Source organism: Caenorhabditis remanei, chromosome V (assembly GCF_010183535.1).
Source record: "Caenorhabditis remanei strain PX506 chromosome V, whole genome shotgun sequence".
Taxonomy (NCBI): Eukaryota; Metazoa; Nematoda; class Chromadorea; order Rhabditida; family Rhabditidae; genus Caenorhabditis; species Caenorhabditis remanei.
This window is the reverse complement of record NC_071332.1, coordinates 12,295,850-12,311,466: the sequence shown is the minus strand read 5'-3', so window position 1 is coordinate 12,311,466 and position 15,617 is coordinate 12,295,850. Positions and strand designations below refer to the sequence as shown.

At 37.8% G+C, this 15,617-nt stretch overlaps 5 protein-coding genes across 5 annotated transcripts; 3 read left to right on the top strand and 2 right to left on the bottom strand.

Annotated features, from left to right (window-relative positions):
• Positions 1-295: 295 nt before the first annotated feature.
• On the top strand, positions 296-966 carry GCK72_019293 (uncharacterized protein; the record flags this gene model as incomplete). Its single annotated transcript, XM_003115397.2, has 3 exons — positions 296-555; positions 603-677; positions 834-966. The coding sequence occupies 3 exons, from the start codon at positions 296-298 to the stop codon at positions 964-966; spliced, it is 468 nt and encodes a 155-aa protein (XP_003115445.2).
• A 1,343-nt stretch (positions 967-2,309) lies between these two features.
• On the top strand, positions 2,310-7,106 carry GCK72_019292 (uncharacterized protein; the record flags this gene model as incomplete). The annotated part of the gene is made up of 16 exons (XM_053732958.1): positions 2,310-2,351; positions 2,658-2,798; positions 2,846-2,912; positions 2,959-3,143; positions 3,189-3,307; positions 3,352-3,426; positions 4,498-4,663; positions 4,714-4,780; positions 4,824-5,011; positions 5,128-5,171; positions 5,223-5,297; positions 6,105-6,270; positions 6,317-6,383; positions 6,492-6,670; positions 6,714-6,832; positions 6,878-7,106. 16 exons carry the CDS (start codon positions 2,310-2,312, stop codon positions 7,104-7,106), a joined length of 1,929 nt encoding a protein of 642 aa, XP_053581871.1.
• A 1,558-nt stretch (positions 7,107-8,664) lies between these two features.
• GCK72_019290 (uncharacterized protein) lies at positions 8,665-11,409 on the top strand (the record flags this gene model as incomplete). Its single annotated transcript, XM_053732957.1, has 4 exons — positions 8,665-8,713; positions 9,214-9,599; positions 10,153-10,259; positions 11,121-11,409. The coding sequence occupies 4 exons, from the start codon at positions 8,665-8,667 to the stop codon at positions 11,407-11,409; spliced, it is 831 nt and encodes a 276-aa protein (XP_053581870.1).
• GCK72_019291 (uncharacterized protein) lies at positions 9,194-9,628 on the bottom strand (the record flags this gene model as incomplete). Its single annotated transcript, XM_003115768.2, has 1 exon — positions 9,194-9,628. One exon carries the CDS (start codon positions 9,626-9,628, stop codon positions 9,194-9,196), a length of 435 nt encoding a protein of 144 aa, XP_003115816.1.
• An 841-nt stretch (positions 11,410-12,250) lies between the features above and the next one.
• GCK72_019289 (uncharacterized protein) lies at positions 12,251-14,442 on the bottom strand (the record flags this gene model as incomplete). The annotated part of the gene is made up of 9 exons (XM_003115845.2): positions 12,251-12,451; positions 12,499-12,577; positions 12,624-12,898; positions 12,971-13,113; positions 13,158-13,245; positions 13,313-13,594; positions 13,820-13,926; positions 13,974-14,319; positions 14,371-14,442. 9 exons carry the CDS (start codon positions 14,440-14,442, stop codon positions 12,251-12,253), a joined length of 1,593 nt encoding a protein of 530 aa, XP_003115893.2.
• Between the last annotated feature and the right edge of the window lie 1,175 nt (positions 14,443-15,617).

The following is a 15,617-nucleotide window of genomic DNA, read 5'->3' as shown; positions in this document are numbered from 1 at the left end:
AGTGGATACTCCATTTATCCCAAAATGTTCGAGACAGTTCTCCTCACCACCGCGTTAAATCTGAAAGTTTACAATGAATTTCAAAGCATTTATCTATCGATCAATCGACTTTTTGCAATATATTTTCCTCTAAAATACAATCTTCTTTTTGGTATCAAAGCTACATTGGCCTTTCATATTATTTATTATTTGGACCGAGTTCGAAATTTGACTTTTGAAAATATTGGTCGATATGGTACGTTTTCTACGTTGAAATTTCAGTTTTTCGTCGTGATTTTCAGAAAATTCCCAATTTATGCTGTATTCCGTGAAGCACCTTGCTTATGGTGGCGCTTTCGTGATTCCAAATGAAATATTCATCTGGGCAGTTGCTCTTCTCATCTTCCCATTCTTTATTAACGCATTCACATTTGCTCGTTTTTATTATTTGAAAAGCAAGACGAGTCACAGTTCGGAAAGTTTCAAAAATGCAAAGAAGAACATGGCACTGTTCTTTCAAACAGTTATTCAAGACTCGTTATTCTCAATCAGTGTCACTTTTACGATGAAAATGAAGTGAGTCTCATGCATTTTCAAAAGCGAAAAATAATCTATTTTTCTAGTACTCTCATTGATCATCGGTTCTACACATTCTTCAGTCAAACATTCCTATGGCAAAGCATCCATGTTATTGATGGGTAAGTGAATCCGGCTCTAGGCGAAAAACTGTCGAATTGACATTTCTTTCTTTACTCTATCATCTTTGGTTATCTCCAACTTTTCCTAGCTCCTTCTAGAGTCTTCTGGCATTTTCGAACTTATTCGAAATGCCGTTTTACCATCCAATATTTCAGTTTCATCATGCTTCTATTCAACGAACGTTTGTCAATGAAAAAAATGAAAAGGATCAGTCCTCATGAGAATTCTTTGAAGCAAACATCGACGGCTGCAGTCGGAGGACAGAACCAGCTCACAACTGTTCATTAATTTTGGAAAAGATTCGAGTTCTACGTCATTTTCAGAGAATTTCAAGAACTAATATAGGATTAAGTCTGTATGGCACTTCCGGATGTGTTAGTCATTCTAAGTCACAAAATTACGTATTACCTTTTTTCTAGTTTAATTGTCTAATTCCACTTCCCTAGAGACTGCCGGAACATGACTACCTGTCTACGAATAAATGTACTTTTGCTTGAGTCAATTTCAGTAGTCCAAGAGATCAAGAATACCTAAATTATCATTGATGATTATAACCTGAAAAGGGTATAAATCTCTGGAATACAAAAGTTCGAGTACTGCTTATAACTTCAATTCGCTCTGTAGAGACTCTCGGTGACAACTCTCAATCATCAATGCTCATCAATACCAGCGATCGATTTTTTATGTTCTAGTACACAAAATACGTATTCAAAAACTGGAGCTGTTAAAAGAGAAAACAATTTGACAACACACATCAACTGACACCTCAACAATTTCAGGTTCACATCCTGATGTTATTAGAGAACTGAAGTAACCAAATACTTCCGTCACTCCGTATTAAAAATTGTCTTGTCTACAATATGATAACTTTGAAATTAAAGCCCAAAAGAGATACCGATAATAGTCGTTCCCTAGAAATATATAATTTCCCTAATTTGATAATAACTTCCACACAAAAGTTCCTTTTTCTGACTTTTTCTCAGCAAATAGTTTTGTTTTTATATTTCAAATGTTCTCATAATTTCATCAACGCGAGTGGGGGCCAAAAATACAACATTTATAGAAACATTTGTTTCCCTTATGTGATTGTAATCTAATCTGAAATCACGTATACAAAAAAATTCAATTATCTTCTTGTTGTTTCTACTGGTAACACTTCGTTTTAGCCATTCTTACTTCCAGTTCCTTTATTTACGTGTTCAGAAAAACGTAATGTTTTTCCACTTTTCCTATTTCAGTAGTCCCAATCTCAATAGGCATTGCATGCGTTTACTCCATTTTCATAGTTGTTTTTGAAGCAGCTGAAATTCCGATGCACTTCCAGACTATTCGTGGCAGTTTCCATAGTCACAAGTCCCACTCACATATTGTAAATCTCTCATTTGTTGAAATATCATTCTTTTTCGGCTCAAACAACACCTTTTGACTATAAACAACTTGCTTTCCACCTGCAGATTGTTGTCCTTCTTAAAAGTCAAAAATTAAACCATCCAAACATTATAAAGTTTTCCAGGAACTTCAGCCAACGTAATAACTGGCTTGAGTGTGTTTTATAGTTGACCAGACGAGTCGAACTTCCCATTTTTCGTTTTGTTCATTTGATTTCTGTTCTCATTACAACTCCATCACAGATGGACTTTCTCAACTTCTTTGGATCACTGATGGTTCTTGTGGTTAGTTTTATTTTCTCCACTCTGATTTTTAATTCTGAAAATGTTATGTGTTGTGCTATAGGAAGCGCTTCTTGGGATATTGTTCAGCTCCTGCGTAATTTTTATCTATTTTTCTTCAACCTCCGACAGAACAAGTTTCAATTTGATATGTCTATCTAGAGCTATCAACAACATTATTGTCCTCTTTTTCAACTTTTTGATACTCGAATTTCCCACTCTTTTACTGTGAGTTAAAACAACGTTTGTTTGAAAAAAGATAGATGTAGATCAAATAATTTCAGATCCCAAAATTTTTATTCTATCAAGATTGAGACTCTGATTATCATCATCACAGTAAATGTGTATTTGGTGAATGAATTCCAAACTATTCTTATCGCTGTCAATCGATTTATTGCTATGTTTTTGCCATTGTACTATCACAAACTATTCAATAACAAAATCACATTGGTAAGTGTTTTCAGAAATATCACACGAAATTCCCCAAGTAATCTTAGGCATTTCTAGTAGCCCTTTATTTGGAGAGAGGGTACTCATCTATTACAAAACTTTGGTCTCTTTTTGGTACGTTTTATTATTCATTTATAAATAAATTGAGTTAATTTTTCAGAAAACAATTGTGAAGTAATTTGGGGTCTCGACCGTTTCTCAATTATGTATTATGATGATAGTTGTTCTGTTAGATTTCCAACTGGATTCGACAGTCCTTGGATTGTATTCTTACCACTCGGCTTCTTCGCTGTGACAATTCTTTTAAATCTTATGACATTCGCAAAGATTCTTAGATTTTATTTAGTAGGAGTGAGTTAATCGAACTATTCTGGATCAGACTGATTTCAGACTCACAATGCGGATTCGGAAAGTATGGATTCAATCAAAAACAATATTCGCTTATTCTTTCAAACCGTTCTCCAGGATTCATTATTTTTTGTCGACGTCCTGTTTACATTCAAATTGAGGTATTTCAAACGATCAATTGGTTGCTGAACAAATCAGTTTTCAGTTCAATGAGCACTCATCGTTTGTGGTATTTCATAAGTACAGTCTTCGTTTGGGAGTCGATTCATATGTTGGATGGGTAAGAAAAATATTATTTATCATTGTGAGAAAACGTTTACAAGAAGAAAAAAACTTAATTTTGAGCCTGGTTTCATGTTTTTGAAGGTAAGATGGCGGAAGAAACACATTTTTCAGATTGATAATGTTGATGTTCTCCGATAGAATTTCCGTGCTGAAATCAAAACTCGGAAAGAAATCATCAAATAGAGTCAGTGGAAGAGGGAACTCTGAATTTCGAGCTGTCACAATTTCTCATTCAATGCCAGATATCAATTGAACTTCCAAACGTTCATCACCATTTTATTTTTTGCTTCATCCCAATTTGTTGAATAAAAGTTCAGTTCACTATCAAATATTCAAACATTTCCTTTCTGCAATTTTCATTAAACAGTTGAATAACACCACAAACTATTCGAACGAACTTCTCGAAAGTCATGAAATGACTTTCCACATTCGCAATGTTTGTGTGAAGTTTATTCTCAATGTTAACGATTTTTTATCTAAAAAAAATAAGTACATAGCCTGAATCCTAGGGATTCAATAATCCGACGTTCCATCCAAATCCGTGAGAAATCACAAAATGAGATTTCCAATATTCCTGTTCCTGACAACACCTGCTATTCACTTCCATGTTACACCAAACGTTTATTTTCTCGGAAATTCCAAACAACCACTGAACACATTGAACAACTGATAATTCAAACTTAACGAGTTATAAATGTAGCCTATATCCAAGAAATTTGACTTCGTGTTTCGCTTTCTCTCGCATTTCAATCATGGACTTGTTGAACTTTTTTGGTTCGTTCGTTGTTCTTCTGGTAAGTTGAATTTCAGTTAAGAATGTTGAAACAACAATGTTTCAGGAGGCTATAATGGGTTTATTGTTTAGTACATTGATAATCTATTTGTATTATTCTGGAGAATCTGTTAGAACTAGTTTCGATTTCATTTGTGTGACTCGAGCTGTTAACAATATATTTGTACTTCTTTTACAGTTTCTCTGTCTGATGTTTCCAGTTTTGCTTCTGTAAGTTTCCAAGATTACTTAGAGCATGAAATATGTGAAACGAGCTAACAGTTGTCATTCCAGATCTTCAAACATTCTTCCAATTTCAATCGAAACTTTTATCATTGCCTTGACAATCAATATCTACATGGTTAACTCATACCACTGTGTTCTGATTGGAGTCAATCGATTTATTGCAATGTTCATCCCTTTTTACTATGCGAAACTATTTGGAATGAAAGTTACAATGGTAACACTAATTTACTTACATCAACATAAACAAGACATTCTCATTTTCAGGTTATTTTGACTTTGTTGTATCTGGAAAGAATTTATGCAACCATAGTGAAACTGCTTCAAGAGTTTGGTATGTATAAAGTGAGAAGGCGGAGCAATATATATTCTTTCAGATAACCGCTGTCGAGTCTATATTAGTCTTGATTCTTTTGGACCACATTATGAGGATTCCACATGTTCGAAAAGACTGAAAGATGGATTCGATGGCATTCTGATAGTGTTGATTCCATTAGGGATATTTGCATTCACAGTTATTTTAAACCTAATCACATTTGTGAAAATAATGCAATTCTATATGGGGGTAAAAGAAAAAAAACTTTTGGATATTTGAAATTCGTTCAGAGAGATGGATTGGATACGAATAGTTCAGCTTCGATGAAGAACAATATCCGGTTATTTTTTCAAACTGTTCTTCAGGACTCCTTGTTTTTTGTCGATGTTCTCTTCACTTTTAAATTAAGGTGGTTCAAACATTCGGTCAATCAATATTTCAACACTCAAAAGTTTTTCAGCTCATTGAGTGAAGACCGTCTTTGGTTTTTCATCAGTCAGGTGTTTGTATGGGAGTCGATTCATATGTTAGATGGGTAAGATTGAAAATTGGCTTATTAAACTGATTTTCTTCTTTCAGTTTCATCATGCTGATGTTCTCAAACCGACTTTCCATCCTGAAGTCAACATTTTCTTTCAGCAAACAAAATACTGTTGGGAATTTAGAAAACGGGAGAGCATCTCACACACTCCCTGAAATTGGATGACCACTCCCTGAAATTGGATGACAAGAGTCAGAAATCTTGACAATAGTTTTCTATGTTCCATATTATCCCAGTCCGAGTGAACTTTCAAAAGCGTCCTTTAACTCTAAAACTCATCATCAATCTGTCTGGATATTTAATAATTCTCTTCTTCTTTCACCTGCATTCAGAGCAAAAACTAATGTTTTGTGCAAATTTCCATTATAACTGCTTATTATCACAGCACTTCAGTTTCCACACAAGTGCCTACGACTTCTGTCTTGACACCTATTTATTAAGTTCACTCGTTTACTTTATGCATTCACATCCGCATCAAAACTTTCTAAAAGTTATTCTGAAATGGATTCTTTGAATAAAATTGCATCGGTCCTTATTCTTTTGGTGAGTTCCACAGGCAGAGTTAAACAAATCTTATATTTTTAGAATGGTCTCGTTGGAACTGTCTTCAATTGTTTTGTGATTTACATTTATTTTTATGGATCACAGGAGAAAAACAGTTTCAATTTGATATGTCTTACCAGATCGATAAATAATATAATTGTACTGATTTTTGACTTTTTATTTCTCTCGTTTCCAGTTTTCCTTTTGTAAGTACTTTCAACTTTCAACTTCAACATCTGGAGACTTTATCACTTGCAGAGGTTCCAACTTCTATCCAGATATTGTCGAAACCGTCATCATCACTGCAACTATAAATGTATATCTAGTCAATCAACTTCAAACAGTTGTGATAGCGCTCAATAGATTCATTGCTCTTTTTGCTCCTTTTCACTATAAAACATTATGCAGTAATCAAGTTACATGGGTAACATAAAATCAGAAATGTTGTTTTTAAACTGAATTTGTTGCAGGTTATTCTGGGAGTTCTTTATGCACAAAGAGGTTATGAAACGTTTTCAAAGTTATATGACTTGATATGTGAGTTTATCGTCGCTTGGAAGTTTCTTTCAAGAAATCTAGAGCTCAGTGGAAGAATGCGTCATTATGTTTTCTTGTCATCAAAACAGTTATAGCCTATAATTTCAGCTAAAAATTGCTTGATACATTTGGACAGTGAGAGTTTTGGAAATGCATTTAACAATAGAAACTGTTCGAATATTGTATCGGTGGACTCTGATCTTATCGTTTTGATGCCTTTCATATTTTTATCAATTACCATTGTGTTGAACTTAATGACGTTTGCAAAGATTCTGAAATTTTATTTTGTAAGATTCGTCTTTCTTTTCCACATTATTGACGATATTCCAGAGCAACAATGCAAATATGGAGAGTGCTTCGCTGGCTCGGAAAAATATCAGACTGTTTTTCCAAACTGTATTTCAAGACTCTTTGTTTCTGATTGATGCGACTTTCACATTCAAACTGAGGTAACTTCAGCACTGCGTTTGCTAATGAAATCAATCATTTTCCAGCTCTCTGAGTGCCAGCCGGATATGGGCATTCGTCAGCATGGTGTTTGTTTGGGAGTCAATTCATACATTGGATGGGTTCATTATGTTGATGTTTTCCGACAGATTATCAATACTGAAGACAATATTCAATAGAATCAGATTATCATCGAATCAAGTGTCTTCGTCTTTCGATAGAGGAGCCACTTCTAGACGAGTTAATGATTCTTCAACTCTTCCGGGTGTTGGATGATTCGGTGTTTGTTCACTTCAATGGTTTCAGCTATCAATGTGAATCATATCAATGATTTTTACAGTGCAACTGTATCACTTCCTTCTGTTTTTCCTATCTTTCACTTTTTTTTTTCCTGCAAATAACCTTGAGAAGTATAGAAAAAGACGAACCAAACGAAAAAAATTGTACACAAAATAAATCGGACAAAGAGAAGGCAGAAGAAGAGATAGTTGGAAGTTTACACTATTCCAGGTAAACTTTTTTTGAAGTACACAGCTTTCTTTGAGTCTCTTCGACCTACACACTCTATCACTATCACAACGAGAGTATATAAGGAAGTCGACCGTCCACAGAAGTCACAGTCCTTCTCTGTCTTTCCCATTTTCATAATGGACATGGAACTGCAAACTCGTCTTAAAGCTTATCGCTTTATTGCCTACTCGGCAGTCACCTTGTCTGTTGCAGCTGTCTTTGGAGTGAGTTTTCGGAATGAAAAATCATAGCTTTCATGGGTTATTTTCAGATCTGCTTCACTCTTCCACTCCTTCACAACTATGTGGAAGGCATGAAGAGCCACGTGGACAAGGAGTTGTCTCACTGCAGACACACCACTGCTGACATCTTCTCCGAGATGGCACACATCAAGGTAGCTTGACGAGATCTCATACTTTTTTCACATAAGAAATTTACAGAAGGCTAAGAACGGAACTCGTTTTGCTAGACAAGCCGGATATGGAGGTGAAGCTGCTGAGTACGACGATGATGCCGCTGTTGAAGTTGCTCCATCCCGTGTCTCTGGAGGATCTTGCTCCGGATGCTGCCTTCCAGGACCACAAGGACCACCAGGACCAGCCGGAAGACCAGGACGTCCAGGAAAGCCAGGAGCATGCGGAAACCACGGAAACCCAGGAAAGCCAACCGGACTTCCATGTGATCCAGTCACCGTTCCACCATGCAAGCCATGCCCACCAGGAGCACCAGGAGAGCCAGGACACGATGGAGCTCCAGGAGCACCAGGAAAGCCAGGAGCACCAGGAGTTGGAGGAGGATCCGGAGCTCCAGGAGCACCAGGACCAAAGGGAGCCCCAGGAGGTCCAGGACAACCAGGAAGAGACGGACAACCAGGACAAGCCGGACAGCCAGGAGCCAGCTCTTCTGAGCCAGGACAACCAGGACAAGCTGGACAGCCAGGACCACGTGGACCACCAGGACAAGCTGGACAACCAGGAGGAAACGGACAGCCAGGAGCTCCAGGACAACCAGGATCTCGTGGAAATGATGGACAACCAGGAAACGACGGACAACCAGGATCCCCAGGACAACCAGGACAATCTGGTGGATCTGGAGAGAAGGGAATCTGTCCAAAGTATTGCGCTATCGATGGAGGAGTCTTCTTCGAGGACGGAACTCGTCGCAGACGTTAAATTTTGGCAGTTTGCATTTGATAGTAGAGACAATAAAGAATTTAACATCGAACTTTATTTATTTTTTGTTTTTACTTTCTTCACAGGTTTCTAAACTTGAAAAAACTCAAGATAATATTTCAAGTTTATTGCGAAGCAGCTAAATACTAGTTATGAATATTCCATTAGAATCAGATATGGCTCTTCCTATCGTTTCGCCTCGTTAATGTTTCTCAAGATCTTCTATATGAATTGTATTCCATTGTCTCATCTAAGACCTTATTTTTCTCTCAATCCTTCTAAATTTCTTGCTTAGAATTGTGAGAAATTTCGGACAACCCGTGAGATGACAAAGCTGACTGCTGCCAATTTTAGACCCACTGATGTCCATAGAGGGGTTTTTTTTAATACAATTCTACAATTCCTAACTGTTCAAGCTTTTACCACTGTGAGACTAAAAATTAGCCTTATTGCAGATATTCTATTAAAAGTTCCAGTTCAAATTTTCTGGAAAAAATCTGAGCAGCTGATTTAAAAAAAGGATTATCTCATCCTGTTACAATGTGCCTTTTGAATGTTTTTTCTTGAAGAACGAAATATAAAAACAAGGTGATTTATTTAGAGAAATAACAAAATGCATTCGAAAGGGGGTTTCAAATATACAAGCAAAATTAGATAGTGAAAACTAAGTTCTCAGCCAATCTACTTCTTTCCGGCGTAAGCTCCTCCGGCTGGGGCGGCTCCAGCGTATCCTCCTCCGATTGGGCCTCCTCCTCCGATTGGTCCGGCTCCAGCGTATGATCCTCCTCCGATTGGTCCTGGTGGTGGTGGTGGTGGAGCATATCCTCCGGCGGCTGGGGCGGTGGCGTATCCGGCTGGTGGTGGTGGTGGAGCTCCTCCTCCGCATCCTCCTCCGCAAGCTGGAGCTGGTGGTGGGCAGCAACCGCCTCCTCCTCCGAGGGATGGAAGGGAAAGTGGTGGGAGTTGTGGGAGTGGTGGGAGACCGCCTCCACCTCCGCATCCGCATGGTGGTGGTGGTGGTGGTGGAGCACATCCGCATCCACCGCCTCCTCCGGATGGGAGAAGGAAGGCAGAAGTAGCCGAGATGGTAAGGAAAGCGATGGCGAGTTTTTGCATGGCTGAAATGTGAAAAGATTGAATATTGGAAGGAGTTATTCAAAATGTATAAGCTGGAAGAATTGTAGAAAATGAAATGAAAAATTGATGATCCTGAGCTGAGAGAAGCTGTTGACGCTGCTGAAAGCTGAAGAAGAAATGGATGATGTTACCTGGCCAGTCGCCTCACCTTTTATACCTCTGAATCTGTCCCTCAGATTTCAAGTCTCCGCCCACTTTTCGTCCTCTCTACCTCATTTTACAAATACACTCCTCCCACTCGGCTTAACCCACCTTATCCGTTTTCCTGCTGTTGTGTAACGAAGATTTCCACGTAGAACGTGTTATTATCAGTGGGTTATCAGGCATGAAGAACAAGCTTTTGCGCAAGCAAGAAACACACTTCAAACCGATTGGCGCATCCGAAATAAGATGGAAAGGGGAGACAGAGAGATTAGGAAAGGAGATAATTATCTTATCCACAATGTCATATCGTTTTACGCTTTTTTGTTTGAAAGTACTTTACGATTGTTTGAAAGTTTCAGGTGAACCAGAAAGAGGAAAATGAGCAGGACGATGCTCTTTTTGGGATTGATGATGGTGATTGGATCAGTTCACAGCTTCCTATTGGGAGGAACAGGTTGTGGAGGATGTGGGTGAGTGCAGATGACCTGGAATAATGCATTCTTGGATGGATTATGGTGTTCTCATATGTCAATTATGTCAACTGAAAACAAAATAGGAAAAAAGGACGTTTCCTATGCGAAACGAAAGATTTCGAAAGTTTCCGAGCCGGAACTGTAGTTGTAGGTGTATTGTAGGGTTGATGCCTTGAGAACAAATATTTTTCAATGACCCATTTTTGGTGTTCAGCTTCCTGATGCTCAACTTTGAATTTTTTATGTTTCCGACAAAAAAGAGCTATTACTCAGCTCACGAGAATTTGTTTCTAGTTTTTCTACTATCTTCAAAACATCTCTTTCATTTTAACCATTTCTGTCATCAGCCTGAACTCTCCTCTCCAATCTTATCAACTTCTTGAACTTATTAGTTCCAACCATATTCTTTTTCTCATTTTGTGGCTTTGATGTATTACACAAAGCGACCTTCGGTATATGCCGCCTGATGTACATACATCGTAAGAATGCGTTTTACGTCATCACGAGGAGGTCAATTCATCAAGGTGCTTCTGCTTCGTTTCCTATTACACAATCACCACAACCACCGTTATCGTAGAAATAATTCTTATCTGATATTCGTGAGGACGAATGTGAAAAACCTGAAGGCGGTTTGGAATGAAAATTCAGAAGGCAGAGAGAACCTTGAGATTCGAGGCCATCTAGCTCACTTGTAAAGCCGAATACAGTCCGAATACAGAAAAATGACATGAAGCATTTCTACCACTGTAGAGCACTACATTCTTCCTTTTTTTGTCTTTCTTATATAAAATCTGTTACATATTAGATATAATTTCTCACAATTTAATTTAATTCTAAACCTATCAAATTTTCAGAGGCCCATCGCTCTCCCTCTGCGGAGGATGCGCTCCACGTCCCCGTGTTGCTGCTCCTCCATTTGCTCCACCTCCACCACCATCTCCTCCACTTCCTCCAAGATGTGAATGCCCACCTCCAACCTGTCACTCGTGTGCTCCTGCTCCATCATCATGCGGATGTGGAGGTGGAGGCGGCGGCGGATACGCTTCATATCCACGTGGCGGCTACAGCAGAGGAGGAGACGATGATTCCGAAGAATATTCAGAAGAGACTACAAGTAATGAGGATGACGAGGAGAGGAAGTAAATTATAACTATTTTAATTGAAGAATATAAGGCAGGTCTGCGGTAGAGAGCTCTCTCAAATGAGCTGTAAATATCATATTCCTGTCTTATAATCTTTCAAAATGCAATAATTGTTTAAATGTGTCTTTATCAAAAACCGAATCCGCAATAATTTTTTCCTAGGCCATAACTCGTTTTCTTTCCATCCCATATCATGTATGCGCTTAATTTTTTTTGTCATCCTCCATTTTCACTTGATAAAATGAACCTCAAATTCTCTGTCATTGGCAAATCTAAAATTCCGTGGCGAAGGTTCAGGTTCTTTTTGCGTAAACGTTTCGCTTCAAATGAATGATCTAATGAAGATGAAGAAGAAGAATACACACACACACCTGTCTCTCTTTCTCTCCTTTTCTGTCCTCTCCTTTATTTTCTTTCAATTTTCTCTCCGACCGTTACGTTAAGATGATATGAATCGGGCGGAGAAGGAGATCGAGTTTTGATTTGAAAAGAGGAAGCTGCCGTCTTCAAAATGCCCGTTTATGCCAATTGAAATAAAAATAAAATTAGATACGAGGTGGAAAGCTATTATTCAATTTTGAGAAGAACCAGCAGAGGGATTCTAAAAATTGATCTTGGTCAAGTGCACTGTGAAGTGGATTTTTCAAGACTAAACTATGTTTTCGGACTTTTGATTGTTACACATTTCTTTTCCTTCCCGAGAGAATTCCGATGGATCAGGGTAAACTTTTTCTGTTTCAGAATAAAAACAATGCATTATTGATAATCTTTCAGAGCAACCCGATTTATTACAAGCAATGTCCAAATGATTCGAAAAGTTAAAGAAAATCACAAGATAATGGTCAGTCAGTGGATTGAGCCGCCCGTCGCAGTTGTTTGAATGCTAGTGTTCGATCGACATCCACCGAGATGTATTCAATATCTGAAGGCGTTGGAGACCTGGTCGAGGCGGCAGCCATTGTACTTGAACTTGAGTTCTCAACCAGCTGAGTTGGCTCGAAATAGTCCAAGTTCCTTCTTTTCGAAGCTTCCGATATGTAGTTCTGAAAATGGAAGAATTGGAAGAGGTTTTCAGAAAGAAGTCAGTTACCGTTGTCTTGTTTGAGAAGTTGGATTTAGTGGTTGAAAAGGTTGAGTTGGAGTAGTTGGAGTTCTCCTTTGCATTATTTCTGAACAAAAGAATGAAATGATTCCTCCTCTGAATGGAAAACTTACTTTTTATACCGAGTTCCTTCATCTTCTCCTCGTAAATTCTTCGGTTTGTTGGATCTATCAACTGGCGGTGGTGCTCTTCTTATCAATGTTCGTCCGTTCTTCTCATAAATCGGAATTCCTTCGAATGAAGCTGTGTACTTTTCTGTATGAGATGACGGTCCAATTTTCAATGTTTCTCCACTGCTATCCTCGGCATCTTCCACTCGAATCACTTGACTCATTGAAGTTGAGGCAGGAATCATGTGAAGTCGGTTGACTTGGCCGTTGTGGAACAACTGCAATCAGAGAAATTCAATATACGTTCGTCTTATTAAAAAATATGTTATTCCTCGGGTAGCTACACAAACCTTCACAAACCGAGCTGGACCATTACCAGCGTATCTAGAACGTGGTGGAGGAATTGGCGGGCCACTTGTATAGCTGACACTATCGTCTTCCGTTCTTCTACTTGAATACATTGATGAAGTTTCCGATCTGGATTCTAAAGGTTCTGAAAATAAGGATTGCAGATGAGAAGTAATGATTGTTTCGTACCTGGCAAGTTGTTGTAATTCGGATTAGAAGGTTGAGAGTTGACCGACTTGAATTGGTTCATTTGAATGTATTTCTTGTTATCAGAGTTCTATAAAACAGTATTATAAGCCTAGACAAGTCTCATAGATTTCCAATATTTGGTTTCTACGAATTACCGTTTTCTTGAACTGTTGTTGTTGATTGGTGACTGGGGCATTCGCATATAACTTATCATTTTTCACAAATGCATTTTGAGTATCTTCAGATGGTGTATTAGGAAGAGATGAGTACTTTCTTCTCTCCGCAACCGTCTCACTTCTAGCTATACTTTTTTTCCGAACACTAGAATGATAAGCCCGTGTTGAAATGGGCCTCATGCGATAACCTCCGAAATTGAAAAGACCCATTCTGTCTTCGGATTCGTCAATATTGGATAAATCAGCGCCGCTTGTTTTAGGCTGAAATTTGCGATACGGATTGATACAGCGCGGTTACAGAGTACATTAATGAACAGGTGCCAAGATGGTCTCTTGGAGCAGAAATCATTATGTACAGTGTACTATTTTTAGTCACATAAATGCAAAACTCAAGAAAAACAAAACGCATCACATTACAGTATTACATGACCAACCGCCAACCAATCAACAACATACAGTAGTTTTGGACAATAAGAAAAATCTTACATTTTCAGCGAATTGCTGTTGCTGCTCAATGATAGACATATCGAGAGATTGGGATGACATTGACATTCCACTGATAGAAGAATCACCCGCTTGAGAAGCGTCTCCTTCTGAAAATCCGCACATTCAGAGTTTTGACTCTTTTAATCAAACCAACCATCATGTTGTTTGTGCAATTCGCAGATTTTGCATATTTCATTGACCCATAAAGCCATTTCTTCATCGTTCTTTGCCACCAAATACAATTGTTTTAGAACATTTTGAACCCGGAATCCAATTCCAAAAATGGAATGAAGTGTGTCATCTCTACGTGGATTATGACCCGAAGTACAGAGAACCGAGGGATCCGAGAGTGATAAATTCGATTCGACACGAACCACAATTTCCAGTTTGAACCGTTTCTTCAATTCATTTTTTCGAGATGATTTGTATTCATCAATTGCAAAAAGACTACGTCCACGATCACGGCAATACAGCACAAAGTAGCGTTCAATCCATTTTGACTGAAAAAAAACTTTTGATAAGATTCTATACTAATCGTTTGTAAATGTTACCTTGAACAACTTGGATTTTTTGCATCTTTTGAGTGATCCCTCTAGTATAACATCATCATCGGGTATACTCATTTTGTAGATTGATGACTGACGAATTGGTAGGAAACTGAAATAAATCGACAAATTTTATTGGAGAATGTGAAAATAAAAAAACAGTTTCGTCATATGATCGTTGAGTGATTTTGGGAAAATGATTTTAAAAAAGAAATAAGAAAGAAAAGAAGAAGAGTGATGATGATACAATAAATCATCAAGTTGAAATTAGAACAGATATTGGTATCTCTTCGAATTGAAAGAGAACAAATGACACAAAAAGAGGATTGATGATGATGGTGAAAAGGTCATAATTGGGGGGAGAAGTTTTCATGATTTATCTATTCGAGATTGTCTACAGACAAATCATCGAAGACTTGTACCCAGATATGCATCCAATGCTAGAAATATAGATGCCCGGCTGGCCGAGTTTAAGGACTGGAACACTAGGACTCATGGAAGTGAAATCAACTGAATTACTCAAAAACCAACTGTCACAGACTATATACAATCAAAAAAATGTAAAATGATATCAAGAAATGATACTAGTAGTAGACATCAGTTTACCTGTTTTCACTAGAATCACATGATAGTTCCTTTATCAAATACCTCGAACAATTATCAGACTAAACAAAGCAAAATTCAAAACGTAGTTCGATTTTCAGAGTTTTCAGAAAAACAAAAGTCATTACTGTCTTTTTTGAAAAAAAAAAGGTAGTTCGATATGATCGTAACTACATCGAATTGTAAAGTTTCGATTGATAAAACGTTGTGATGTGAGGAGAAAAGATAAGAGACACAGACATTTGGAATCAATAAATTGTTTCGTTTATTTTCCGTTTCTTACAGGTCTGTCTATCAAATGATAACATATTTTTCATCTTCTTTTCTCGAAAAAGTTTTGAAATTGAAAAAAGAGAAAGTGATGGGATAGGATAGGTTTTGAGGGGTGATTGTCTCTATTTATAAGTTTTTGAGTGGTTGGGAAGAGATTCGAAAAAAGAAGAAGAAATGAATTGAACACATATTTCAATTTCACAATTCAACTCATTAGGGACTGATAGTAGTATATTAGAAGAAGACGAAAAGGAGAAGAAGGGCGCACGCCTCGGTTATATAAAAGAAATAGTGTGAAGATGAAGAGACGCAGAGAATTGAAAATAGAAATACGGGGGGAAAACACCGCAGACGACGCCTCGATTTTTAGTTGTAAC